This window comes from Melozone crissalis, unplaced genomic scaffold (genome assembly GCF_028551555.1).
Source record: "Melozone crissalis strain CALT ecotype California unplaced genomic scaffold, PUWL_Pcris_2 ptg000081l_1, whole genome shotgun sequence".
NCBI classification, from domain to species: domain Eukaryota; kingdom Metazoa; phylum Chordata; class Aves; order Passeriformes; family Passerellidae; genus Melozone; species Melozone crissalis.
The window spans coordinates 8,090,494-8,117,297 of record NW_026535858.1 but is presented as its reverse complement, the minus strand read 5'-3'; the positions used below and the strand labels follow the sequence as shown (position 1 = coordinate 8,117,297).

General features: G+C 43.5%; 1 protein-coding gene across 1 annotated transcript; it reads right to left on the bottom strand.

The window, feature by feature from the left end:
* Window positions 1-10,773: 10,773 nt before the first annotated feature.
* On the bottom strand, window positions 10,774-18,198 carry SDE2 (SDE2 telomere maintenance homolog). The gene is made up of 7 exons (XM_054290372.1): window positions 18,073-18,198; window positions 16,730-16,847; window positions 15,913-16,024; window positions 14,897-15,066; window positions 13,463-13,574; window positions 12,467-12,863; window positions 10,774-11,062 (listed from the first exon to the last, which is right to left on the bottom strand). The coding sequence occupies exons 1-7, from the start codon at window positions 18,196-18,198 to the stop codon at window positions 10,844-10,846; spliced, it is 1,254 nt and encodes a 417-aa protein (XP_054146347.1). The 3' UTR covers window positions 10,774-10,843.
* Between the last annotated feature and the right edge of the window lie 8,606 nt (window positions 18,199-26,804).

Below are 26,804 nucleotides of genomic sequence, written 5' to 3'. Positions count from 1 at the left end.
TGTGCTTTCAAAATCAAGGAACCAATAAAATACAAGTATTAAAGTCACCATGTGTGTGCTTATATTTATTCTTAGATCTAAAATGGAGGGGAAAAGGTCGATTATATTTCTGTGAGTAGCCAGTGCCCAGCTCCTATAAACATGCACACAGGAACAACTCTTCTCAGCTACCTGTGTGATTTTATCTGTTCCCCAGGGGCTGGGCTGAATCGGCAGGCAGAGCAGAGCCTACACTGTCAGCGCTTCATCCTGAGCTGCTGCGGGGTTTAAGGCAACACTTTCTTAAAGAGAAAACCCAGAATCTTTTCTGCCAGCAGGAGGTGATGCTCTCCTCGTGAACTTGCAGGGTGACAGAACTTGCTGGGCTCAGCTGCAGCTGTAGCAGGAAGGGATGAGCTGCTCCCATCCCCTTCCTGCCCATGGGAAGCCTTTTAACCCTGACCCTTCCTGTTGGACATACCCTGGAGAAAGGCTGTGATCCTGTGGTTTAAGCCCTTTATGGACTGTTCTGAGCTGCTGGCCATGGTGTCACCTGTGCTCATTATTCCCATCTTTGTGTCAAACTCCTCTCCTCGGTTCATAACCCACTGAGGTGGCTCTGGGGATGCAGCATTTGCTGCTGACCATCTCTGTTGGATGGTGGGATGTGGTCCCTGAGGCTGTGGTTGAACCTGCTGCTGGTGCAAGGACTCTGAAATGTGTTTGTCTGGCTGGACAGGGTGACCATGGATGAGGGGGAAAGAGGGACCTGTTTGACTCTATGGCTATGTGTTATCCATCAGGAAATGTGAGTGTTCCTGCTGCTCTGCAGGACTCCAGCTCTGGGGTCACCCAGGCATCTCTGCCATCACCTCATGGGTAGGCTGGCACCTCTCACTTGTGTAAACATCTGTGGCAAAGGAGCTTTAAGGGGAGGGGAAAAGGCAAAAGCACAGACTCACCGTTCACCAGCACTGGGCATACAGTCAGAATCGGACGAGCCAGAACATCTCTGGCATTCCCTTCTCATGACTATGTATCTACCTAATGGCATCAGTATTTCTCTCCACCTAGCTGGGGCAGGGCATAGCCTGAAGGGCAGGAGCTCAGCCATCACCAGGAGGAGCAGAGCCGATGATCCAGCCTCACACCGAGCCTGGGGAACAAAGTGTTTGAGCTGGGATACGAAGTGTTTGAGCTGGTTGCTACCTGAGAAAGAAGAGCATTAATCCTGACTTCCCTCCAACCTCCAGCACTTGCACTTCAGCCATCATTCATCCTCCATCCCAGGGGAAATTCCGTGCAGTGCAATTTGGGCAGGCTGTTGAGGGAAATGGGGAGCAGAGCATCCCAGGAGCTGCGGCGTGGACGAGGCTCCTCCCTCCACCAGGATCCTGAGCTGTGTCCCTGTGCTGATCCCTTGCTTTGAGTCTGGCTGTCTTTGCTGGGTGTCCTGAGGACAAGAGGGACACAGAAGCCAGCGGTGGGTCTGTGAGCGTGTCTGTGGCACCTGGAGGGTGGTGGCCAAGGAGACCTGGTCTTACTGTGGGGAGTGTAAAAAATAGGTTAGAAACTGTTGTAAAATAGTTGCTAGATCGTTAAGCATGTACTGTTAGTTTTGTTATTGTGAAAATTCATATTGTATGATTGGCTTTTTGCAAATATTGAAATAAATATTATAGGTGTTATGTTAGAAAGTTATGTTGTGTTAATTTTCTTAAGCAGTGTGTTAAATATAGTTTTTGGTTATAACAAAATGTTAAAGTAGAAACTATGCTATGTAAGATACTTTTTTTAAAGAAAGGACTTGCACTGAGATAGCAGCCACAGGACACCTAAATCTTTCAGAGAAAAAGAATTTATTGCTCCATTATTGATTTCTTCCTGCCTCGCTCAGCCCTGAAGACACAGTCACGATTCAGAGGAAGAAGTTGGTTCTGACCAGACAGAATCCTGTGTTTGAAAGGAGTTCATGCATCATGGATGAGGTGTATGAATATGCAACAGGCTGTTGCTTTTAAGGGTTAATCCTCTGTTAACGTGTGTGCTTTTTCGGGCTTATTTTGCCCTGAAAAAGGTACTCAGACGTCCACTCTTTGTTTCTGTTGTCTCATATTGTCTGATCCTAATTGTCCAAATTTTTATTCCTCTAATTATATTACTATTTTATAACAATTTTATTACTATTAAACTTTTAAAATTTTAAGAAGAAGTGATTGGCGTTTTTCACAGTTATTATTTTGTAAAAGGGGCTAAAAGGGTAGTTATAAGAAATAGGGTACTCAACGTACCATTACACACCTCAGTAAAGTGCATCCCTCCCCAAGCGAAACGAGCCAGCCTGCACAGAACTGTAATGGGCCAATTAAGTGCCTCAAACCTTCATGCAAATGAAGGATCCAAAAAGAAACCAATCTAAAGGGACAAAAAACAGGATGAAAAGGGGCTGCTGACCCACTGAACTGTGCTGCTCCATCGGGGACTGAAAAGAAGCCCCAGTGCTGGCACTGCAGCATCCTGGATGGGAGCGCTCCTGCTCAGCCCTCGGCCCCCTTGCTTTAGGCCTTTATTTTTCTTACAATAAAAGCTGAAATCACTTTAGTACTGGGACCCTGCTCTCATTTTTAACAGGGAGACCTGTAGGTATTGCATAGTGCAAATCTGTGAGCAATAATGCCCTGCCTGCCCTGCTGCCTGCATGCACACTTGGATTTACCGCTGGGGGAGCTGCACGGATGCCACAGCATCTCTGCTGGGGCTGGTTTAGAACTTGCACTGAGATTGAAGCTCCAGACTTTTGGGGAGACAGGACACTGAGGAAAACGAGAGCAGGCTCCTGGTACTAAAGTGATTTCAGCATTTATGATAAGAAAAAGAAAGGCCTGAAGCAATGGGGCCCGGGCTGAGCAGGAGCGCTCCCATCGAGGATGCTGCAGTGCCAGGGCTGGGGCTGTTCAGCAGCGATGGCCCAGGTGGAGCAGCACAATTCAGTGGGTCAGAAGCCCCTTTTTATCCTGTTTTTGTCCCTTTGGATTGGTTTCTTTTTAGATCCTTCATTTGCATGGAGGTTTAAGGCGCTATGGTACCTTGAGTACCGTATTTCTTACAACTATCCTTTTAACCCCTTTTACAATATAATAACCAAACTAACAGTACGTGCTTAACAATCTATCAACTATTTTACAACAGTTTCTAGCCTATTTTTAGCAACACTACTCCTCTAAACTCCAGATGGCTTTGCCATGAAAATGTTGCAGGCTTGGAGGCTGGGCTGATGTGGGGAAGGCTCCAGAGACTTCTACACTGCAGACTCCTGGCTAGAAGGCTGTGGATGAAATTCTGCCACACCTGGGACTTTTTCAGACATCAGCCCGTGCTGCAGGTAATTGTCTCCCAGTCTGTCATCCTCAATCCAGGCTGCATTTGTTGTGACACCTTCTGTGTGCTGCTTGCACGGGTACAACTTGTAATGCACACGGAGGCTGCCAAGCTGTCATGTTCTGCTTTCCATCTGAGCAGCAACACAGTCTCTGAGGAGAGGCAGAACATCTCACATCCCTGGCAGCAGGGTGCTCAGCACTGCCATTGATGCTGTGCTGTAATACAACAAAAAGGAGGAGCAGTGCAGGAGAGTAATGAACCCCATATAGCCAGAAATTATTTTAAAAAATGGAAAGGTTGTTTAAGGCAAAGTTAGTGTTAAACTATCAGGCATCCTCCTTGTGAAAAATGCCAATCACTTGTTTTTAAAATTTTAGAAGTTTAATAGTAATAAAATGCTTATAAAAATAGTAATATAATTAGAGGAATAATAATTTGGACAATTAGGATTTAGGACAGTACGAGACAATAAAAACAAAGAGTTAAGGACAGTCCAGGTGCCTCTTTCTGGGCAAAATCAGCCCGAAAAAGGACCCACATTAACAGAGGATTAACCGTTAAAAGCAACAGCCTGTTGCATATTCACACACCTCATCCATGATGCATAATTCCATTCAAACACAGGATTCTGTCTGGTCAGTGTCAGCTTCTTGCTCTCAATCCTGACAGCGTCTTCAAAGCTGAGCGAGGCGGGAAGAAGTTTGTTTCTTCTGATAATGGAGCAATAAATTCTCTTTCTCTGAAAGATTTAGGTGTCCTGTGGCTGCTATCTCAGTGGCAGTACCTCATTCCTCTCTTTAAAAAAGTATTCTGCATAGCATAGTTTCTATTTTAACATTTTGTTATAACCTAAAACTATATTTAACACACGACTTAAGAAAATTAACACAGCATTACTTTCTAACACAACACATGTAATATTCATTTCAATATTTGCCAAAGGCCAATCATAAAATACACATTTTTCATGCTCCTGCACTGCTGCAAGCACAGAGCACCCAGGTGCTGCTCAGGGAGCAGGAGGTGTGGGCTCTTCACCTGGAGGACTCCAAGAGCCCTGTCAGACCCACTCCAGGTGAGGTTCTTGTGTGAGTGTTCATGTGGCAGCTCAATCTTATCAGAAACATGAGCTTATCAAGAGTGCCTGCTCTGGCTGGCCCTCGTGGCAGTGCTCACAGGGTGACCTTAAGGGCCTGCAGTGGCTGATGGAGCTGGACTTGGGGGCTGGAGCTGCTCCTGTCAGTCTCAGGAAAGCTTTCCTTTAGAGAGAGGCTTGGCCATGCCAGCAGCACTTTCCCTCTCCCTTATCTCTACCCATTATCTCCATTCTAGGAGAGAGAACAAAAGTTTCAAGCCACATTAAATGCCACTGCTGGCTGGACTACATTGCCCTGTGTGATCTTTCCATGGTTTCATTTAAATCAAAGCTGCTTTCCCATTTCCTTTCAAAATCTGTGAGAAGTTGCAGCTTTTCTCAGCTGGCGAGGCCTTATTTCCTCTCCCTCTCTTGTTTTTTTCCCTTTTGCACTTCACAGACTCCTACCAAGGGTGTCTGACACTTTGCCTTTCAGGGCAGCCTCCTAATTGCCTGTGTAAGCCAAAGGGATGCCCAATCCACATCCCAGCCAAGGTGATAACCAGGGAGCTCCTCTGGCCTGGGCTGGCAGCAGCTGGGTCTGGGAAAGGGGAACCGAGGGCAAACAGGGCTAGGGAGGAGGTGGGAGTGGCAGGGAGGGTGACAGAGATCCTGCAGGGCTTTGATGTTTTTACAGGATTTGGGCTCCTCCGTCCGCTCATGGAGCAGGTGTAGGAGGGCAGCGTGAACGAGCAGCTCATTTCAGAATAAAAGAGAATAAAGATTTCATAAGGACTGCTGCCTCTGGCCTCTGGACATGCTCAGGCACTCCAGGGCTGCTGGGGTGCCTTGGTTTCCTGTGGTAACACCAGCAGGTGCAGAATGGCCAAGAAAGAGTTTTTAACTTTGGCAGGAGATAACAGGTTATCTGGAGATGCTGGGCACTGGAAACTTGTGTAAACAACCCACAGCTCTCAGTATTCTATTTTTGATAATTGTTGAATCAGGGTAGGTTTTTTTGTTTGTTTGGGGTCTTTTCCCAAGCTATTTATTAGGGTTTTTTTAAAGCTTATCCTAGAGCTTTATCCTCTGTGGAAGAGGCAGATTTATTAATTTTGTTTTAAAGCTTACCCTAAAGTTTATTTATGGGTTTTCAGTTTACATTTTTCCCTCTGATTTTAGTTATTAAAAAAATCTGCATCTTTGGAAGCCTGGGATGCCTGTATCCCCTTTGAAGGTCTGTTTTCTGTTTTGCTGAAAATCAATGCAATCAGTTCATGATCATTACTTCCCAGGTCACTTCCAAGTTCCAGCCCAGGGATCAGTGGCCCTGGCACCCCTGGGAGGTGCCAGGTGGCTGCTGGATGCTGGGTACAGCATCACACTGACCATGATGTGCCATCCATAACCACCAGACCTCAGAGAACTGTTTAGGTTGGAAAAAACCTCCAGGATCATGGAGTCCATTAACCCAACACTGCCAAGCCCACCACCAAACCCACAGGGTACCCACAGGTACCCACAGGGCTGGTGATTCACTCACTGTTTGTGTTCTCTCTGAGGTGTGCAATGCTCCCAGCAGATGTTTCACAAGCTGGCTGGCTCCTTATAAACATCCTCTTCTCTCCACAGAGCCCAGACAGGTCTTTCAAGAGCTCCTTGCCCCTTTCTGCCCTGCAAGTTTTGTGCAAATTCCTGATTCCCTGGGCCAGGTTAGAGAAGCAGGCCAGGCAGCTCCTGCATTCAGGCCCCCGGGACACTTCCCAAGTGTGAAAAATGCCAATCACTTGGCTTTAAAATTTTAACATTTAATAGTAATAAAATGGTTATAAAAATAGCAATATAATTAGAGGAATAATAATTTGGACAATTTGGATTAGGACAATACAAGACAATAAAAACAAAGAGTTAAGGACAGTCCAGGTACCTCTTTCTGGGCAAAATAAGCCTGAAAAAGCACACACTTTAACAGAGGATTAACCCTTAAAAGCAACAGCCTGTTGCATATTCATACACCTCATCCATGATGCATAAATTCCATTCAAACACAGGATTCTGTCTGGTCAGTGTCAGCTTCTTCCTCTGAATCCAGACAGTGTCTTCAGGGCTGAGTGAGGTGGGAAAAAGTTCATTTCTCCTGATAATGGAGCAATAAATTCTTTTTCTCTGAAAGATTTAGGTGTCCTGGGGCTGCTATCTGGTGCAAGTACCCCATTCCTTTCTTAAAAAAATGTCACACACATAGTTTCTATTTTAACATATTATAACCTAAACTATATTTAACACACTACTTAAGAAAATTAATACAACATAACTTTCTAACACAACACACATAATATTCATTTCAATATTTGCGAAAATCCAATAATAAAATACGAATTTTTCACACAGGCATGCACAGCTGCTGGCTCTGAACCCGGACTAACTACCCTGGTTTAGCCCAGCCTTTAGCAGAGCTGGAAAGCTGTGGTGCCTGTCCAGCCCCTCCTCTGCAGCTGGGTGAGCCCAGAGATGTCACCTCCCTCCCTTCAGGTGTCATCAGGCACATTAATCTGCAAAGCCACCCCAAGTGCTCCACTACAACCAAAGCCAAGACAGCGTAGGTGGCGGTGCTGACGGGAGTGCAGGCATTACCATTTCCAGATAGATGTCTTGGAGAAAGCTTTAGGATTTAAAACCAGCACCTTCCTGAGAATACGCCGCTACAAACCAACCTTTCAAATGCCAACATTGTCCAGAAAGCAAAATGTTGGACAAGAATGAGTTGCAGGGAGATCAGAGGGATTGATTGTGGCTGTTTCAGGAGCAGGCAGGATGGTGTAAAAGTGTGAAAAATGTGTATTTTATGATTGGCTTTTGGCAAATATTAAAATGAATATTATATGTGTTGTGTTAGAAAGTTATGCTGTGTTAATTTTCTCAAGTAGTGTGTTAAATATAGTCTTAGGTTATAACATAATGTTAAAATATAAACTATGCTGTGTAAGATACTTTTTTTAAAGAAAGGACTTGCACCGAGATAGCAGCCACAGGACACCTCAATCTTTCGGAGAAAGAGAATTTATTGCTGTCTTATCAGAAGAAAGAATTTCTTCACACCTTGCTTAGGCTTGAAGATGCTGACAGAATTCAGAGGAATAAGCTGACAATGTCCAGACAGAATCCTGTGTTTGAATGGAATTTATGCATCATGGATGAGGTGTATGAATATGCAACAGGCTGTTGCTTTTAAGGGTTAATCCTTTGTTAACGTGGGTCCTTTTACGGGCTTATTTTGCCCAGAAAGAGGTACCCGGACTGTCCATAACTCTTTGTTTCTATTGTCTTGTATTGTACTAAATCCTAATTGTCCAAATATTATTCCTCTAATTATATTACTATTTTTATAACAATTTTATTACTATTAAACTTTAAAACTTTTTAAAACCAAGTGATTGGCATTTTTCACAAAGGTGTGACCCACGTCCCTGCTCCTCAGCAGCACTGCAGGACTCAGCTCAGTGCCCTGTGAGGAGGGACGAGGCTTTGGCAGCGCTGCTGGGATCGGACCCATCCTCCGTGTCAGCCCAGTGCCACCTACAGCAGCCAGAGCAGAAGCTGCAGCACCGGCAAAGCGATGGAAACAATTCCAGCACCTCCAGCAAAAGGAGTGTTCACATCACTGAGTGGCCTTTGAGGAGCCAGGGCAGAAGCTGCAGTGCTGGCAAACCGATGGAGGCAATTCCAGCACCTCCAGCCAAAGGAGTGTTCACATCACTGGGTGTCCTTTGAGGAGCCAGAGCAGAAGCTGCAGCACCGGCAAACCGATGGAGGCAATTCCAGCACCTCCAGTAAAAGGTATGTTCACATCGATAGTAAAAGGTTTTAAAATCATGGAAAATTCAGGGAGTTAGAGAGAAAGTTAGGCTTAGTATGCCCTGGGAAAATGTTAGGCCTTGTATTTGCTAGATCATGTAAAACTGCCTGTGTTGTCAGTATATGATAAATAATTGTTAGATGCGATTCGATATAATTAATTGTTTAAAGAATCGTGAGAAACTCTAACACACTTTAACAAACTACTTAAGAAAACTAATACAGCATAACTTTCTAACATAACACATATAATATTCATTTTAATATTTGCAAAAAGCCAACAATAAAATATGCATTTTTCACACAGGCATGCATATTTGCTGGATCATGTGAAACTGCACCTGTATAGTCAGTATGTGATAAGTGATATAATTGTCAGATGTGATTAGATATAATTATTGTTTAAAAAATCATGAGAAATTATGTTAGGGGCTTGAGGGGGATCACGAGAAATCCATGCTTGGATGAAACCAATGTATACAATAGAACAATGTAAGTTTAAGAATTAATATATGTTAATTATATTAATTAATTATACAATTGATTTATATATTATATTATATTATGTTATGTTATGTTATGTTAATAATTATTATATATTGATACAATATAAAACACATTCAGCTCAAAACCATGTTGGGTCAGGTTTGGGTCTGTGCACCCCTGGCACCCAGAGCTCTTCAATAAAAGCAGCTGCATATAATCACTCTGTGATTATGAGTTCCTGAACACTAACAACATCACTGAGTGGTCTTTGAGGAACTTGTTAGCACTGTGCAGGTGAGGACAATGGAATGAAACCTTTTGGCAGCTGTTATTGTGTCTGCTGTGGTGATATTTCTAAACCTCCAGCAGCTCCTTCCCTCTATGACCTGTCCTGTTCCCTGTTTTGTGTATTAGATGGACTCATCTTTCTTTCCAGGGAAGAGATGGATCCGTGGGAAGCAAGGAAAAGCCCTCCCTCAGGCTTGTGCCAGTGTTTTCACTCATGACTTTTTTCAGGCAGCAACTCCGCAATGCCAGTGAAACACGAGGCAGTGCTTGGGTGCTTGAAATAAATGCATTTAAAATGACACTTCAGAAGTGTGACTTCTCTAACTCACACCACTTGCTTTCTGGGGAATTGATTCCATAGGAGAATGAACCTTTTCTCTGGGAAGATCTTCACAGTTTTGGTGCATTTACAACCAGAAACATCTTTGAAATCTAAAGCTACATAAATACTCAGGAAAAGAGACACAGGCTGCAAACTGCATTATCCTCTGGCCCTGGACTAGAGAGATCACCTCTGTTCTGATGCCATTCTCTCCTACAGAAATTCCCATATAACACTGGAACTGGTTCAGTTTGTATTTTTTTCCCCAACTGTTGACTTTTCTGTTCTTGTCCAAATTCTTAAAAAGCTTCAAGCACTTCACCTACTTGTTTCTCTTCTGTTGAAGGATCAGTCCAAGTCCTATTGTTACCCAGCTGTTTTCAAAAGGATGCCCTTTGAGCATGTGAAAGTCCTGAATTGCCAGTGGGCACCCCTCTGGCTCTCCAGACACAATAATGCTCTAGGCTAATCCTCCATGTGGGAAGATCCTAGAGCAAGTGCCTGTTCCTTTTTTAACTCAGCAGGAGCTAAACAATTCCAAAATCAAATTGCCTAAGTGTGGAGCTGGTTCAAGGTACAGCTGTTGCCCTCTAAAATAGATGTAGGGCATTTCTTTTAATTCTGGCACTACTGAAGATGCAGTTAGTCAAAAGTGTTTGATGCTACTGGTGGTTTAAAATACCCTAACCAGTGTTTTTATGTAATTCTGCTTCTGTTGTGCTGGCACAAATTTGTTAGAGCCACATCAGGGAACCGATTTGGTTTCATAAGGAACCCACAGCACTAAAGATAAGTGTGTGACACACAGGGTAGGCTTGGAAGTGGCTGCATCAGTAAAACTGAAGCAAGAGAGAACTGCAGTGAGGGGAAATAACTTGGGTAGAGTTGCTGCCAAAACACACCACTAAAATGACCACTTCACTTTTGTCCCACACTCCCCTTCCCATACTAAAAAGGAGCTTGAGTGTGCTCAAAGAGCTGGAGGCTCCTTTGTCCCACACACTGTCACTGCCTTTTAGAGAGCTGGTGACATCAAAGCTTTGCCACCCGGGCAGGGACTGCCAGATCCAACATCCTCACCCTCTGGATTTACACCAGCAAAACTTCAGCAGGCTGAGGTGACCTCCCAAGCACCCTGCATCCCAGTTTCCTAGTGAAACAGTCAGTAAACACACCCATTTCCTTTCCACACAGAGTCCACTTGTCCTGTCACAACCTCCATGAGATGTGATTTGCAGAGCCTCAGTGCTTCTCTTCTCCCTCCAACACCCTGTGGAACAGATCCCCAAGCACTGTGTCTATGATGACATCCTTCCCACCTCCCCATCCTTTCCAAAACTCCTTGGGAATCTTGAGGATGTGAGTTCAGAAGCTGGGGATACTCAACTGAAAGGATACCAAGAGCTTTTATTTAATGACATCAAATACACATGCAAAAAAGGTAAATATTCCCAAATCTAACCAGAGGCTTTCCCTTTAGGGGGTTTTGCAAATAGGGATGGCTTGATCTGGTCTCTAGACAGACCTCTCACTGAAAAAAGCCTTGCTGCTCTTTCCTTCAAAGTGCCTCCACATTTCAGTCCCAAAGACATCAATCCCATCTTCAGCTTCTCTAAACCCAGGGCTTCCAGCTCAGCAGCAGAGTTGAAGGCCAGCAGGTCTATTGGTTCTACCTCCTGAAAAGAGAAAAACAATTGAGGAAAACATTCAAGAAACACAGGAGTTCAAGGAGCATTTGGACAATGCTTTCAGGCACATGGTGTGATTCTTGGGGCTGTCCTGTGCAGGGCCAGGAGCTGCACTTTGGACTCTTGTGGGACCCTTAGACCTCAGAAGATTCAAAACTGAATGAAAAACATCAGTTTGCTATCTTGCCAGCAGTTCAGTAGCTTAACCTTGGCTTCCAGAGGCACAGCAAAGCTGACAGCCCCTTTATAGCCTGATGCAGAATATAACCAATACACCTCCAGCAGGAGCAGGAAGGAGGATGAAAGTTATTTCTAATGTAGTTATGCTGCAATTAAAGAAATTTATTAAGAAGCATCTCTTTTTAGTAAGATTAACCTCAAAAAAACAAGTTGTGAAGTTCACATCTCATCCTGCCACTAAAAGAAAATGTGGATTAAAATTTCATCTCCAAAGGAAATTGGTATTTTTGCCAATTGACTGAAGGTAAAAAGGACCCCTACAGACAGTCTAGTCCAATCCAGAGCCTTGTCTACAAAAAATCATGGAATAGATGGGATAATTCAAATGCTGGAATTTACTAACACACTATAAAGGACACCAAAATCTAAGCCCATTTGGTTCAATATTTAAATGCACATACTGCTCTTATAGTCTGTACCCAGAGCAAGGAATAACAGCAGTGGGAATGAGAGAACTCCCCTTATGCACTTGGCAAAAAAAATTCTTGCCAGTAAAATCAGAACCTTTGTCCTGCTAAGCATACAAAAACCAACTGGTTACCTCATTATTCTCACCCTACTTCTAAAAAAGAAAAAAAAAAGGAAAAATTCATCAAGGACTGCTATAAAAATATTTCCACCTGCAATAACAATCTGCCACAGCATTGGTGGAGTTTCCTGTTCTAGGAATAGAAAGTCTCACAAATACGGAGCAAAAGGTAAACAGTGAAGAATGGTAAACATCCTGTTTAAAGCTTGCCAGCTCTAATAGTACATTAGATGACAAAGTTCTAATTGATCAGATTACATCCTTGGTCTTTTCCCCACTGAACTGTAATGAACTTGCACACATCAGAGTTCATTTGTTGCCAGTGGCAGACTTTACATCCAAGGTGAAAAAAGGCAGAAAATCCCAGTAACTCCCTAGCCTGAAAAAATGAGCTACACTTTTTTTTATTGCTAGAGTAAGCCCAGATTCATTATCCCCACAAATTTTAAACAGTAATATTATGCAAGGACCCATAAAGCAGAAGTATTGGCACCTTTTCCTGCCAAGCATCAGTTGGGCTTTCATCAATCCAGTGGGAAAAGCTACATTGCTGGAGCTTGTTTGCTTCTTCAGCTCTAAAAGCAGCTGAAGACACACCACATTTTGTCCTGCTTCATACTTACTGTGCTCTGGGACTGGTTTGTTTCCTGTGCCTTAGCAGGAACATTTTCTTGCTCTTCTTTCTGAGCTTGAGTCACTCCATTCTTTCCTTGGGTGTCTTCCTTTGGGGCCTCTGTCACTTTGCTGTTTTCTTCAGACAGAATTCCAGCCTGCCCACCTGTGCACACCTCTCCTTGCAGATCTCCTCCAGGACCTTCAGGCTGCTCCAGTGGTTTCTCACTTGCACTGGTAGATGGACTGTCCTCTGCTGAAGTCACAGAGCTGCTTGAACACTCATCTGAATTCCCAACACTTCCATTAGCACTGCTGCCTGATGGACAACTTCTGTCAGATGTACAAGGGGAGTCACCCTTATTGTCATCCTCACAGCCTGAGCCTGTGGCCTCATCCGACCCTGGCCTGGCACAGAGAATATGTTACAAATTAACATGCATCTATCTTCACTTTTTGTCTTTTAAATAATTCTTTTTAATTGCCACATTTCTCTTTCCAAAACCATCTTCAGAGAGATATAAGGAGCTACTCCAACAGCTATTTAGGTTAGTTTAGTTAATGGAAGAGCTATCAATACTGAAAAGGAGCTACAAATGCCCAAAGCAGGTATTACAGCATTCCAAACACAGAAATGACTGGAATCTTTGACTTCTCTTCCATGTTACATCAGATGAAAGATGCTAGGGGAGAAAACCAATCTTTTTAGGTTCATTGTAAATTATAATTAATTTATGAAGAAAAGGATAATAGGAAGTAGTAGAATATAATCATTTAGAAGGGGTTGGGAAAAAAGTGTCTATTTTTGCAAATGAAGTTTGTCTGCCCCATCTGGGACAGAATTATAGGAATGCAGAAATGTTTACTTCAGTTCTTTGATTTAATCAGTTCACTTTTCTTATTTCAAGACTACATCTCAGACTAGACTCTGCTTACTAGTATGTATCTAACTTTACATCCTTTCTAAGGCTTAAGGCTGGAGTATAAAAACAAGGTATAACTCTTACCAAGGACATTTTCTTTTTTCAGATTTTGTTTCGCTCTTCCCAGGCTCACCCGGACGTTTCCGACTCTTGCCACTTTCTGATGACACTGCTTTGCTGGCAATGACCTGCAAGCCTTCAAAACAAATTTGAAAGTGAACTTCATCAGGACACAATTAATGTCTGGTGTAAATTCTACTTGTCTTTTCACTTGAGATGCAATTTAAAACACTAGTGGAAATATACTACTGATGATATAGACTCAAAGCTTGAACATAAACTGAGTAGCAGCAAAAGCTTTCCTATATGGATTTACTAAGAGGCAATTAAAACTGGATTCCTGAACTGAACTATCAGGTTCTTCATTCCATTCAGCCTCAAGTTTCACTATCTAGCTGACAGCAAGAGAACAATATAGGGATAAACAAAGTAACTATAAAGACCAGGAAGTGAAACAAGGTATTCTGCAGCTGGATCCAATATCGAGTTTTTATGTACAACTTTTTTATAGTTTCACTGGGTAACTCTTACAGCTCAACTAGCAACACCACCTTCACAGAATCTGGCTCTTAATCTCAAAATTAATCTCAATCTTAAACTCAAAAGCTGGCTAGGTGACCTAGCTAAGCAAGGTGAAGCATCACTTGTATCATGTCATGCAGTTCAGTGTGTGAAAAATGCATATTTTATGATTGGCTTTTTGCAAATATTGAAATTAATATTGTATGTGTTATGTTAGAAAGTTATGCTGCATTAATCCTCTTAAGTAGTGTGTTAAATATAGTTTTAGGTTATAACATAATGTTAAAATAGAAACTGTGCTATGTAGGATACTTTTTTTTTTCTAAAGAAAGGACTGGTAGTGAGATAGCAGCCCCAGGACACCTAAATCTTTCAGAGAAAGGGAATTTATTGCTCCATTATCAGGAGAAGTGAACTTCTTCCTGCCTCGCTCAGCCCTGAAGATGCTGTCAGGATTCAGAGGAAGGAGCTGACACTGACCAGTCAGAATCCTGTGTTTGAATGGAATTTATGCATCATGGATGAGGTGTATGAATATGCAACAGGCTGTTGCTTTTAAGGGTTAATCCTCTGTTAACGTGGGTCCTTTTACTTGTTTATTTTGCCCAGAAAGAGGCACCTGGACTGTCCTTAACTCTTTGTTTCTATTGTCTCATATTGTCTTAATTCAAATTGTCCAAATTATTATTACTGTAATTGTATTACTATTTTTATAACCATTTTATTACTATTAAACTTTTAAAATTTTAAAAAACCAAGTGACTGGCGTTTTTCACAAGTGGAATTTAACAGACACTGCAGACAAAGAGGAAAAATTAAATTTCAGCAGATTTCGCTGAAATTTAAGATTTAACTGAAAAAAAAACCAATTCTTTTTTAGATTTTCCTACTGGAGTGAGGCTAGAGAGGCTCTCGGCGTGCAGTGTGCCTCCGTACCGATGCGCAGCGACTCCTCCTGGCGCTCGGCCATCTCTCGGTACTGCCGCTCGTACTCGGGGTCGGTGAACGTGTGCCGCGGCTCCGCCAGCTTCCGCTGCAGCCGCTCCAGCCGCCGCTGCTCCTTCTCCGCCTCCCGCTCCGCCTGCTTCTTCACCCACTCCGCCATCCTGCGGCGACACCGCCCCACCTCAGCACCGCAGAGCGCGCCCAACCCCGGCCAGGCTGGGAGGCAAAGGGAAAAGGGAACAGCACCCAGAGAAATGACAACACCCAGAGGAATGACAGCACCCAGAGAAATGACAACACCCAGAGGAATGACAGCACCCAGAGGAATGACAGCACCCAGAGGAATGAGTGAGGAAACCGACAGAGACTCTGCTACAGAGAGGAGAGCAGGGTTTAGAGAGGCAATGGGAAATGACAACAACACCCAGCAGAATGAGTGAGGAAACCGACAGAGACTCTGCTACAGAAAGGAGAGCAGGGTGTAGGGAAGCATTGGGAAATGACAACAGCACCCAGCAGAATGAGTGAGGAAACTGCCAGAGACTCTGCTACAGAGAGCTGAGCAGGGTTTAGGGAAGCATTGGGAAATGACAACAGCACCCAGCAGAATGATTGAGGAAACTCTCTGCTACAGAGAGGAGAGCAGGGTTTATTCTGAAAGCCAGAAACAGCAGTCAAGTTCACACATCCCCAAGAGTGTGGTCTTGCAGCTTCAGAGAGAACTGTGAGAACTGCACACGGGGAATTGTGAATTCTGCACCAAGAGGTGTGGAACAGTCTCTCAGACTCAGGCTGCAGTAAAATCACATCTGTTTTTGTAATAATAGAATTACAGTCAGGAAAGCCTTGCAGGCTTCCAGTCCATCTGCACTTAAGATTTCACTTCTGCTCTTTTTAGTACTCAAAACACCATTTCATTGCTACAACAGTCACTTGATCTCTTTTGTTAACAGTGAGCTACAGGATGAGGTTATTTTACAATTTCAGCCTCTGAGGAAATGCCTTACGCTTTCTCGTGATTGACATCCCTCAGTCTCCTCCCACTGAGATCCCGACACGCCTCTCTGTTTGTGGTCTTCTCAATCTGAGCACCCAGGGCTCGCAGCATTGACCCAAACCCTTCCAGAGGAAAAAAATAAACAGGAATTAGCTACACAGAAACATCTTGTCAATGTGAGGAGTCCAGCTTAGGTTGAATTCTGAGATCTTGGCATTTATATATATATGGTTTTTAAATAATAGAAGATAAAGTCACCACTAAGATCTTGGCATTTATATATATATATGCTTTTAAAATAATATCTTCTGTTATTTAAAAATTTTATATATATATATATATGCCAAGATCTCAGTAGTGACTTTATCTTCTAAAGTCACTACTGAGATCTTGACATTTATATGTATTTCTTTTTTTAAATAATAGAAGATAAAGTTAATTAGGTCACATAACACACTCAAATCACAGACTATTTGTACCTGAACTATTTGTCCTAAGTGATCAATGAGTGAAACTTGGCAGCCTAAGCTGACAGGTCCTTTTCAACACAGTTTCAACTCTGAAGTCACTTTGGTACATGCTACAGACTTCTACCAACAGAGATAAGCTGAAAAGGGATGTGAGGAAGATCTGGACTTCATCTTCCATGGTCAATGCTCAGCTTTACACAAACACTTTGCTTTTAGTTCAGAGACTTTTTATCAGTCATACACACAACAAGAGGTTTGCCAGTATCTGAGGACTTCTGCTATCAGTACAGACTGTGGCACAGCAGCAGTTTTTTAACCTAAGAATCTAATCACCAGGAAGCAGAATAAACAACAAACCTCCTTTTCCAGCACAGAGCCTTGGCTCCAGGCTATAAACAACTCCACTCTGCAACTCATCTTCATCGCTGACCAGTCGCCCATTGCACTTCACATACAAGCTTTCTTCTGGGATGTTCTAAAAATGCAGCAAAATTCAGTCAGATCATTGAGCCAGGAAAATAAATGAAACATTCTGACAAAGAAAACCATTAAGCAGTTGTGTTTTCCTCCTTCCAGAGGATCAAAAAAAAAATAAATCAGACAATCTGAAAAGCACAAACATTCTCTGATGGTGCTTGTTTTAATTCCTGGTTACCAGAGGACTGAATACAGTGTCTAAATCAGCCTGCAAACATGAATGGAGAAAAACTGTACAATGGGAAAAATTCAGAAACAACCTGTGATGATCTGACCATAACCTTCATTCCCTGTCCTCCAGTGCCACTAGTGGGAAGGAGATAAGGGGAGAGAAAGAAATAGTGAGGGGAGGAGGGAAGGCATTTTTAGGATTTCTTTTACCTCTTGTAATCCTACCCAGACTTTGACTGGTAATAAATGAAGTTCATTTCCCCAAGTCAAGTCTGTTTTGCCTGTGATGCTGAGAGATCTCCCTGTCCTTATTTCAACCTCTGACCCCTTTTGTTACATATATATATTACACATACATATATAAATACATATACACATATATATAAAAAACATATATATTTTTCTCTCTCCTGTCCAGCTGAGAAGAGGAAGGAGAGAGCACCTGGAGTCCTGCCAGGGTCAGCTCACCTGTGTTTATATGTAAACACACACACATACACATATATAGATATGTGTGTATATATATGTGTATATATATATGTGTGTGTGTGTGTGTATACATATGCATATATATATGTGTATATATATGTACATATATACACACATATGTATAAATTTATATATATACACATATATACATATATATGTATATATGTGTATATATATGTACATACATACACACATATATGTATAAATTTATATATATACACATATATATACACATATACATGTGTGTATATATATGTATAGGTATATATACACATATATATGTATATATACATATATATATACACATATATATACACATACATATATACATATGTAGACACACACACACACATATATATAACACGTTGATAAGAGGCTACAGGGCTCTCTTACAGCAAACCCTGCTGCTCAGCGAAGCGACAGCACCGAAAGCAAGTTGCGCACAGGTGCGGATCGCGGCTCCGCGAGTGCGGGCGGCCTGCGCAGCGCCGCCGGCACCGGAAGCGCAGCGCCTCCCGAGGCCGGAGGGCCCCACACCGGCTCCCCGCTGCCCCGGCACTCACCAGCTCCCGGGCGCGGTGGCGGCGGAGGCAGAGCACGGAGCCGCCCCCGGAGGGCAGCGGCAGCGGCCGCGCCCGCGGCCAAAGCGGATCCCGCACCCACAGCGAGGCCGACTCCGGCGCCGCCATCGCTGCGGCTCCGGCGGTCACGTGACGCGGAGGAGGGCGGGGCGGTGGAGCCGCGGCCGCTCCCCCTCAGCCCCGCCCGGCGCCTCCCGGCCCGTTTTTATGGCATTTTATAGTTCGCCGTTCTTTATGCGAACGGTTCAAGGCGAGTCCAAGGAGCCCCGCCGTTCTAATCCGCGGGATTCGTGCAGCCCGGCGGGTTGTGCGGCCTTTCCCGTCACGGGCGGAGCCGCGCCGTGGCTCCCGCTGGCGGCGGCGGCGGAGGGAGAGCGGGGAGGGAGCGCTCGCGCCCCCTCAGGGCCGGGCCGGGGGCAGCGCCGAGCGCCGCCAGTGTTGGAAATGGATCGGAGACCGGCAGCCCTGCATTGTCCGGCAATGTCCGGCATTATCCGACAAAAACATACAAAATTTCACGCTAGGATTTGCAGCGCGTCCCTGTGCATCCTTCGCCTTGTTCACTCCCACACGCGTTTTTGCGTAGGGATGGGAACAGGCCCGGAACTCTGGTGCCCCCTGGGTCACATAACACTCAAATCACAGGCTGTTTGTACCTGGAATATTTGTCCTAAGTGACCACTGAATGAAACTCGGCAGCCTGAGGTGACAGGTCCTTACCAACACAATTTCAACTCTGAAGTCACTTTGGTGCATGCTGCAGGCTCCAGGTGACTCCTGGGTGATCCCAGACATGAGGACAGACTGGGAGATAAATTCATTGGGAAGTGCCCTGCAGAGAAGGACTGGGGATTCTTGTGGGTGAAAATCTCCACAGGAGCCAGCAGGGAGTACTTCCAGTCCAGAAACCCAAACACATCCAGGGCTGCATCCAAAGAAGCGCAGCTGGCATGTCAGGGGAGGCATTTTACCCCCTTTCCCCTTGTGAGAGACAACTGCTCACTTTGAAAATTTAAAAAGGTTTATTAAACCATAAAAGTACAACAAAGGATTACATAAGGAAAGAGCTGCAGTGCTGGGAACTGCCCCTGGAAAAACTTGGTGCTTAGGCAACCTGCCTTCAAATATCCTCTGTGTGGATGGTTATGTTGAAGATGAAGACATGGAGGAGATAGTGTCACACCATTGTCACTTTATGTCCCAATAACAATGTTTCCTGCAGTGCCTTTTTGTTTCATAGCAGCATGGGCCAGGACTATGGCTCACAGTGTCATCTGCCCACTTCAGGTGTGTCCCCAGCCGAGGTGGGAGCTTCTCTGCCAGGGTGGCACCTGGAAAATCCCTGTTAGCAAGTGAGACAGGCTCCTGTGCTGGAGCCTGCAGCTGAACCCAGCTCTTAAGCATGGTGCTGGTTTAGAAAGATGGGGGTTGTGTCTGAGCTGCTTGGCTGTTCCTAAAAGTTTGGTGATATGGCTGTCCTACTTCATAACTGAATGATTTTTCTTTAAAGTTCACTCTCTAAAAAAACACAAGGTTCATTTTTCACATATTGAACCTTTTTAATTTTTAAATTTTTTTCTTTGTTTTTTAAATTTATTTTATTTGTTTCTTCAGCCTGCTGAAGAGCCCTGCTGCCTGGCCAGGCCTGTGCCAGCATGGGTGAGTGGTTCTCATGCCTGGCTGTCTTAAGCTGATGTGATAAAGAAGGAGGAAGCTGGGAAACAAAGAGGCAGAGAGGTGACTTGAAGTGGAGACTTCAAAATGTAAACAAATGAGTAATAACTTAATTAAGGGGAATCTCCCCATGGGTTTGTCTTGGCCAACTCACAAATCAAACATCACCCACCATTTCTTACACTATAATTTTAGCTAAAATATTTTGGTAAAGGATTCTGACCCAATGCAGAAAATCCCTTACTGTCTTTATTTGCTACAACAGGTTGATATTTCTGAATGATGTGTCATGTTGACACAGTGGAGCCATTCAAACCCTGTGTGTCTGTAGCCTGCAAAACCTGTGGTTATTTTTTGCTGCATCAGGCCCAAATTCAGTTGATATTGTATTTTAAATCATGTGGCATTGCCTGTTTCATGCCATGTCTGTGGCATGCCACCTGATGTTAAATTCCACCAAGTCTGGGGTATTTTTATTTATTTGTGGTATCTAATTGAAAGGTAATAGGTGAGTGTGAGACATGCATGTACACTTATGCAGATGAACAAGTATTTTCTTCTGATCTGTGGGATTTCACTTGCATTCTGAGGGCATGAATCATTTCCTCCTCTGAAACTCCTGTTCTTGGCATGGAGGGTGTGGAGCTTGCCAGTACAGGCCAAAGAGGAAAGAGTTGGGCCACAGAGCTGCCCTGTGGATGTTCTGGATCAGTGTAACCCACAGGTTGTTTGAGCAGAGTCTTTGAATGCTTCAGTCTACTCTTTTATCTCTGGGGTTTTGTATCACCTCAGTGAAAAGTGGACCTAAAAAGAGGGTCCTGAGACCCCATCCTGAGAGATGTCCATCCATGACAGCAGCCTGTCATTCCCAACTGTGACACCCTGATTCTGCTGCAGGTCAGAGCTGGGGTACCCTGAGAGCAGGAGAGCTGACAGCATTGGGGTGCTGCTGACACAGATCAGGCCCTTTGCACTCCTACACCACCCCCTTATAGCTGGTTTGGGGCTACTCTGCCATTCCCTGTCCAGTGCTGGGCTTTGTGGCTGGGTGACTGTACCTGCCCAGATCCCTGCACACACTCAGACTACAGGCAAGCAGCATTTAACAAGCAGAGGAGTGGTTTCCTCTCAGCTCAGACCCTGCTCTCAGGATTTATGCAACACCATTCAGCTGGTTCATGTCAGTGGGCGAATGTTCCTGTGTCTCTTGTTCTTCATTATGCTGCTATTCCTAGAACTCATCAAAAGTCTATTGCCTTGCTCCTCACAGAAAAGTCTAAATAAGTCAAAAGGGCTGTTATTATAATTTCCCATTTGAAATGTATTTTATCAGAAGTGTTATTCTCTTGGTGAAACAATGAACACTCTCTGATTCTGCAGTGGTGCTTTGGACTTAGTTAATAAGTCATGCTTGCCACTTTTCATTTAGAAAGGATTTCACAGACATAATTAATTAAACCTGACAGTATCCTTGTGGGATAAGTAAGTACTCTGACTATTTCAGTGGTGACACTCAGGCAAACTGGTTGTTCTGCCTTACCAAACCAGTCAAAAGATCAAGTCTAGAATTTAAAACTTTCTACTATCTTGACATAATTTAAGAGATGAGACCACTCATCCTTTTTGTATTTCATCCTGATATCCATATGTGATGGAGATGGTGGGTGAGGTTCTGTGGCCTGGCTGTGATCTGCTTCAAACCCATTCCTTGATCTGACATGGAACACAGATTTTTCAGTCTGTCTGGAACCATCAGATGTGTTACTGTCATAACACTGCAATTCATTCACTTGCTCATTCATTCACCTCACTGTTTCCTCCAGTGTGTTCCAATGGTGCTATCATTGCTTTTCAGGGTTTTTTAATGGTTTGTCAGGACCAGGATCACAGTAAGGTACTTGCTGGCCCTTGTCTTCTCATCTGCACCTGGAAGATGCTTGTGCGAGTGAAGAACACAGAACCAGTTCTTCACTAAGGGCCCAGACCAGCAAGGATGGGTCAAGAGTTGTTCTGGTAAGAATTCAGTGTTCTTCACTTCTAAAAGTGCTCCTAGACACAGGTAAGAGAAAGGATGGAAGACTTCACTAAAAGTATGAAACAGATGTGTGTGTTGCTTTTAGAATATTCTAAGTGTGCAGAGATATTAACAGAGGTGAATTTTGTCCACTGAGGTCACTTCCAAAATTTGAAAACATGTCCTTTAAGGGTGGGGGGTTTTGTCTGCTAGGCACTCAGTCATGTACCATCATAAATATATGGAACTGGATCATCTGGATATATTTTCTTTTACATTTTAATGGTATCCCAAATGGTAAATTCCACATAATAATGTATTTGCAATTAAATGTGTTGCATGCTTCCATATTATTTTTAAATGGAGGATAAGGGATGAAAAGAAACCTGTGTGTGTTCTTAGGACAATAACTGAGAGGCTGTGTGACATGAGGGAACACTTTTTCCTTCAGACAATATGATACTGTTTGACATATCATACTGTTTGAGAAAAATGTAATTAACTGTAATGAGCCTAAGCTGATATTTGCAAGAGCAGTTTCCTGCCAAATGTCAATAGTCAGTTGCTCCAGTTTCTGTGTGGTCAGTGCAATGGGGAGAGACAGGGAGCCAAGATACCTGGTACTGGGATGGGAGCAGGTGGGGGAGAAATAGAAATGTTACTTATACACTGTATAAATGCAATAGCTAATGTTTAATATTCTTGTTGTCTCACAGGGAATGCCTGCATTTCAATCTCTGAACAAATCTGGAACCAGTAGCTGGATTTTTTTATTCTTACAGCCCATAGTTGTTACTAGTGTAGATATTTAGAGAAAATCAAGATTTTAAGGTAACTCTAAACCCAGTTTTACCCTCACATTGTGCTTAACACCTTTGTCTCCATCCTATGCAGGGATATTTAAACTTTGAGTTCTTCCAGGGGAGGAACATGCACTGCTCTGCACCTACATATGCAAAGACCTGAGAAACCAAAGTCCCTCTTTGTTTGGCCATAAATATCATCAGCACAGTCAGCCTTGTTAGTGTTCTTAATAGCAATTTGAAACTTAGCAGCAATAGTTTGAAATGAATTGATTAATTAGACACCCAGGTAACACTGCAGAAGGTAACACTTCATGTTCTAAGAATTCCTTAACCTTGTGTTTTCTCTGCTTTGCTGGTCTGAATGCCTGGATTTGGTCTGTTGTGGTTAATTTTAACCAAATACAGCTGGAGAGTGCTGGATGGGTCACTTGTAGTGAACAGTGTATTTTATAGGAAAATAATACCAGAATCAGGCCTCTGCCTCTTTACTTCTGCTCTCCCTCTAATGAAGCTTTTAATTACAGCTTGCAGACACACTGCAGAGACACTGCTTAATTACTAAATCTCTGTGCAGGGACTGGATTCTGGTTTCCTAATTATCACCTGTGTGTTTGACAACTTCATAAAAATCCACAGCTAAGAGTGAGCATAAGGTATGAAATGTGTATGTTATATGCAAGGTACATCTCTATTTTCTGTCAGACCCCTAAACCTTAAAGTTTTTAAGAAACAGGAGAGAGAGAATGAACATTGTATGGCTTTGCAACGTGGACTTTTCATCCCATCATGACACTGTCTGCAATAATTAGACCAAAGTTACACTCTTCTTGAAATGATCAGCTGAAGGGGAAAAAAAGCCAAAACAGATCAGGTATCCTCATTTGTTTTTCAACTGAGATGAAAATTGATTTGGAAATGTTCCCTGCTAGGACTGAAGTTGCATTTCCAGTAATTGGGAGGAGCTCCCAAATTATCCTGCCCCACCCACGTCTGCCTCCTTTCGGTTTACCTGAAGAGACTACAAAGAAACAGAAAGAGGAAAAGAGGGCAGCAACAAAAGGGAGAGCACACCCTTTAGGGCTGGTGTGCTCTAAAAAGACAGAAATTTCAAGCAGAGTGGCTAAGGCCTCCTTTTGGGTTATGTTCAGCAGAGATAGCACGGGCTCAGCAGTCTGTGGCATGGTGATGTTCATAAATCCTGTTTAGAGCAGATGGTGACACTGATCATTTGACCTTTGATCAAGTGTTATGAGCCAGATCTCAGCTAGTGTAAATTCTCAAAGGTCCTCTGGCTTGAGGGAGAGATGCCCCAAGTTCAGGATCCAGTCTGTAGGGCCTCATTCTTTGGCTGCTGAGTTTGACATGGTTGCCTATTGACTGGACCATACAAGCCCCACTTAGACAACATTCTTGTAGGAGTAATATTTATCTTCTTGTGTAGAGAATGTTCTGCCAGCTTGCTGAGGACCTACAAATTAATAACAACACATTCACATTTGTTTCTCTTAGAAAAAAACATACAAATGTTGATTTAGTTTTTTTGTTGTTGTTCTATACCATAAGTTTGAGTTGGAGAATACTGACATTATAAGATTACAGATATGTGGAGCTTCTTGTTGATTTGATATTGGAATAATTTGCCATTTTGTTTACTTTTTGCACCCATGCGACTGAAATTAAATTGTTAAGTGTGATGTTCAGGGAATACCATTGGTTGGATTCCCCTCCAGTGTTTCTTCTAATCCTTTCCAAAACAGAGGTAATTATATGTCATCTATGAGGAATTTGTAATACAGCTCACTGTGCCCCTTGAGGATCTTTCTTAAGTCATATGTATGTGAGGCCTGGAAAAATCATGTCCTCACATGGTTATATTTCAATATTAGAAACATGATGATGGTACAGTTGTGCCTTTGTTCCTTCATGTTCCTGTCTGACTTGGGCTCTGGCCTAGAAGTGATGTTGGTGTCAGACTATGCCAGATTGGTTGTTTCTCAAAGCTGGGCTATGAAATGTTCTTGCCAGTGTGTGAAAGTCACAGTTGGAAAATCTTGTTGATGATGGTTGTTTTGATGTGGGTTTTTTTTCTCCCTCATGTTCTTTCACATCAGGAAGTTACAGGAGCAGTTTGTCAGGAGAAGCCTTCATGCCAGTCATACCCCCACATCTGCAGACTGGGCATGGCTCTGACCTGTGCTCACTCCTGCTTTGTGCAGGTGTCCCCTTGCCTGTAAAGGTTCTGTGGGTGACCTTGTGCTTCTCAGAACCAAGAACGTGAAATATTGCAGGAGCAATCTTCTGGGCCCTCTGAGGCACATCCCGAAATTCAGGAGTGCCAGGCAGCCAGCTTGTCCTTCAGTGACCACAGGAGAAGGGTGCTGTGTGCTTTCAGCAGGGGAAGTGACAGTGACTCCAGGAATGCTGGCTCTCCTTTGGGCTGGGGAATATTGGTCAGGGCCAGGCCAAAGGGCATAACTTCAAGATGGAATGAAATGTGTAATGCCAACTTCAGGAGCATCTGATAAATGACTCCCTCTCACAGTGAGGGTTTATCCTGCAGAAGCACAGCCCCTCTGCTGAGTGTAGGACACAGTGCCAGCATGGAAAGTGTGCCTGGAAGCCTTGTAGCCCAGGGGAAGCAGGCTGGCAGCCTTTCCTGTGGTTCTTTGCTGCTGAGGTTTCAAGTGGTGCTGCTTCTCTGTCTCTGCCCTGAGATCCATGCCCTGCAGTCCATGTTTAATCCAACTGATGTTCTCCACTTTAGTTGCCCAGGCTGTTTTTTAACATCCCTTGTGCACTGTGAGTTGTAGTGCCAAGACTTAGCATGCAGGAGTTGTAGTGAGTCCCCACAGAACATAAGATTTGCCAGAATCATGCAACGTTAGCACATGCTAAATTTGTGCATTCTCATTTACCTTCTGCTGCTTGTTTGTTTTGATGAGTTTGGAGATGTTAGAGGATCAAGCTTGTGCCTGCAAATACTACTGTCTGACACTTTCTTTAGATTTCAAAAACAAAAGATGAGATTTTTATGTTATCACCTGCCTGGCTTTTGGTAAAACTCCTCGATCTCTGTAAAACCGTAGCGGGGGAAATCTACAAATTTAATCTGTAAAATTTAACAGGGAATGTTGTCAGCAACTAAGACATACAAATCATATATGATAAACTGGTGCTTCCTGACAAATCCTTCTCATCACCAATGATCCCTGGGCTCCTTTAAGGCAGCTGGGCCCCATGGCAGCAGCTTTGTGGCACTCACAGAGCCAGTGAGGCTCGGCAGGCACTGTTTGATCAGAGGGAACCACTGTTGCCACATGGTTCCTGTGCACCCTCGCTTCCGGCCCCTCCTCTGACACATGTGTGCTCAGAGCCTGTTCGGGACACAGGAACTTCTAATTCTGGCTCTGGCACCTCCTTCCTGCTGATGTGAAAGCAGCTCTGTGGGCACTTTAAAGGAGTTTTTAAAAAATAGCCTCTAATTAGGGTGCCCACACCTGGATATGTAGTCAGAGGCACTCATTTTCAGAAGTGAATATCTGTGAATCCTTTTGTCCTCATCTGGAATTGTGGATACTGAACATTGAGTAGTCAGGGCAAATTGTTCTTCAGTAGGTTTGTACATGGGCTGTGTTGCAGAAGTTTCTGAGCATTAGGAAACTAATGAGAAGTGCTACTATAAAGTGCTATTCTCAACAGCAACTGCAGTTTTCATACCGTGATGCCTTGTGAGATGTGAATTTGAGAAGAAGAGGAGGAGAAATGAAGAAAAATTACCTAAAAATATGGTGCAGAAAAGTAGAGTCTGCAGAGTGTGTAACTTACAAAGAATGTTGGGAAAATAGAAAGCTTTCATTTCTTTAAAAACCCCCAAAGCTCTGTAGTCTCATAAGACTGAAAATAACTTCATGTTCTTTGCTGAAGCTTTAAAATATAATGTCTGCTACTCCATCTTCCCTCTCCCTTTTCTGCTCTCAGGAGACCACTTTCTCCAGAAGTGGGTTTGGAGATTTGGGAATACTTGCTCAGAAAGATGGGACGTGTCAGAACACTTCTCAGCTGTCTTGGAGCCAGACCTCAGAACATTATTTTCATTTTTGAGCCCCTTCCTCAGCTGAGGCTTGAGGAGGCATCACAAATGAGGCTTATGGAGCATCAATGCCTTTTCAAGGCAGTCTTATGTTTTTACAAGGAACAAGCAGATTTATTTTGAAAGCAAG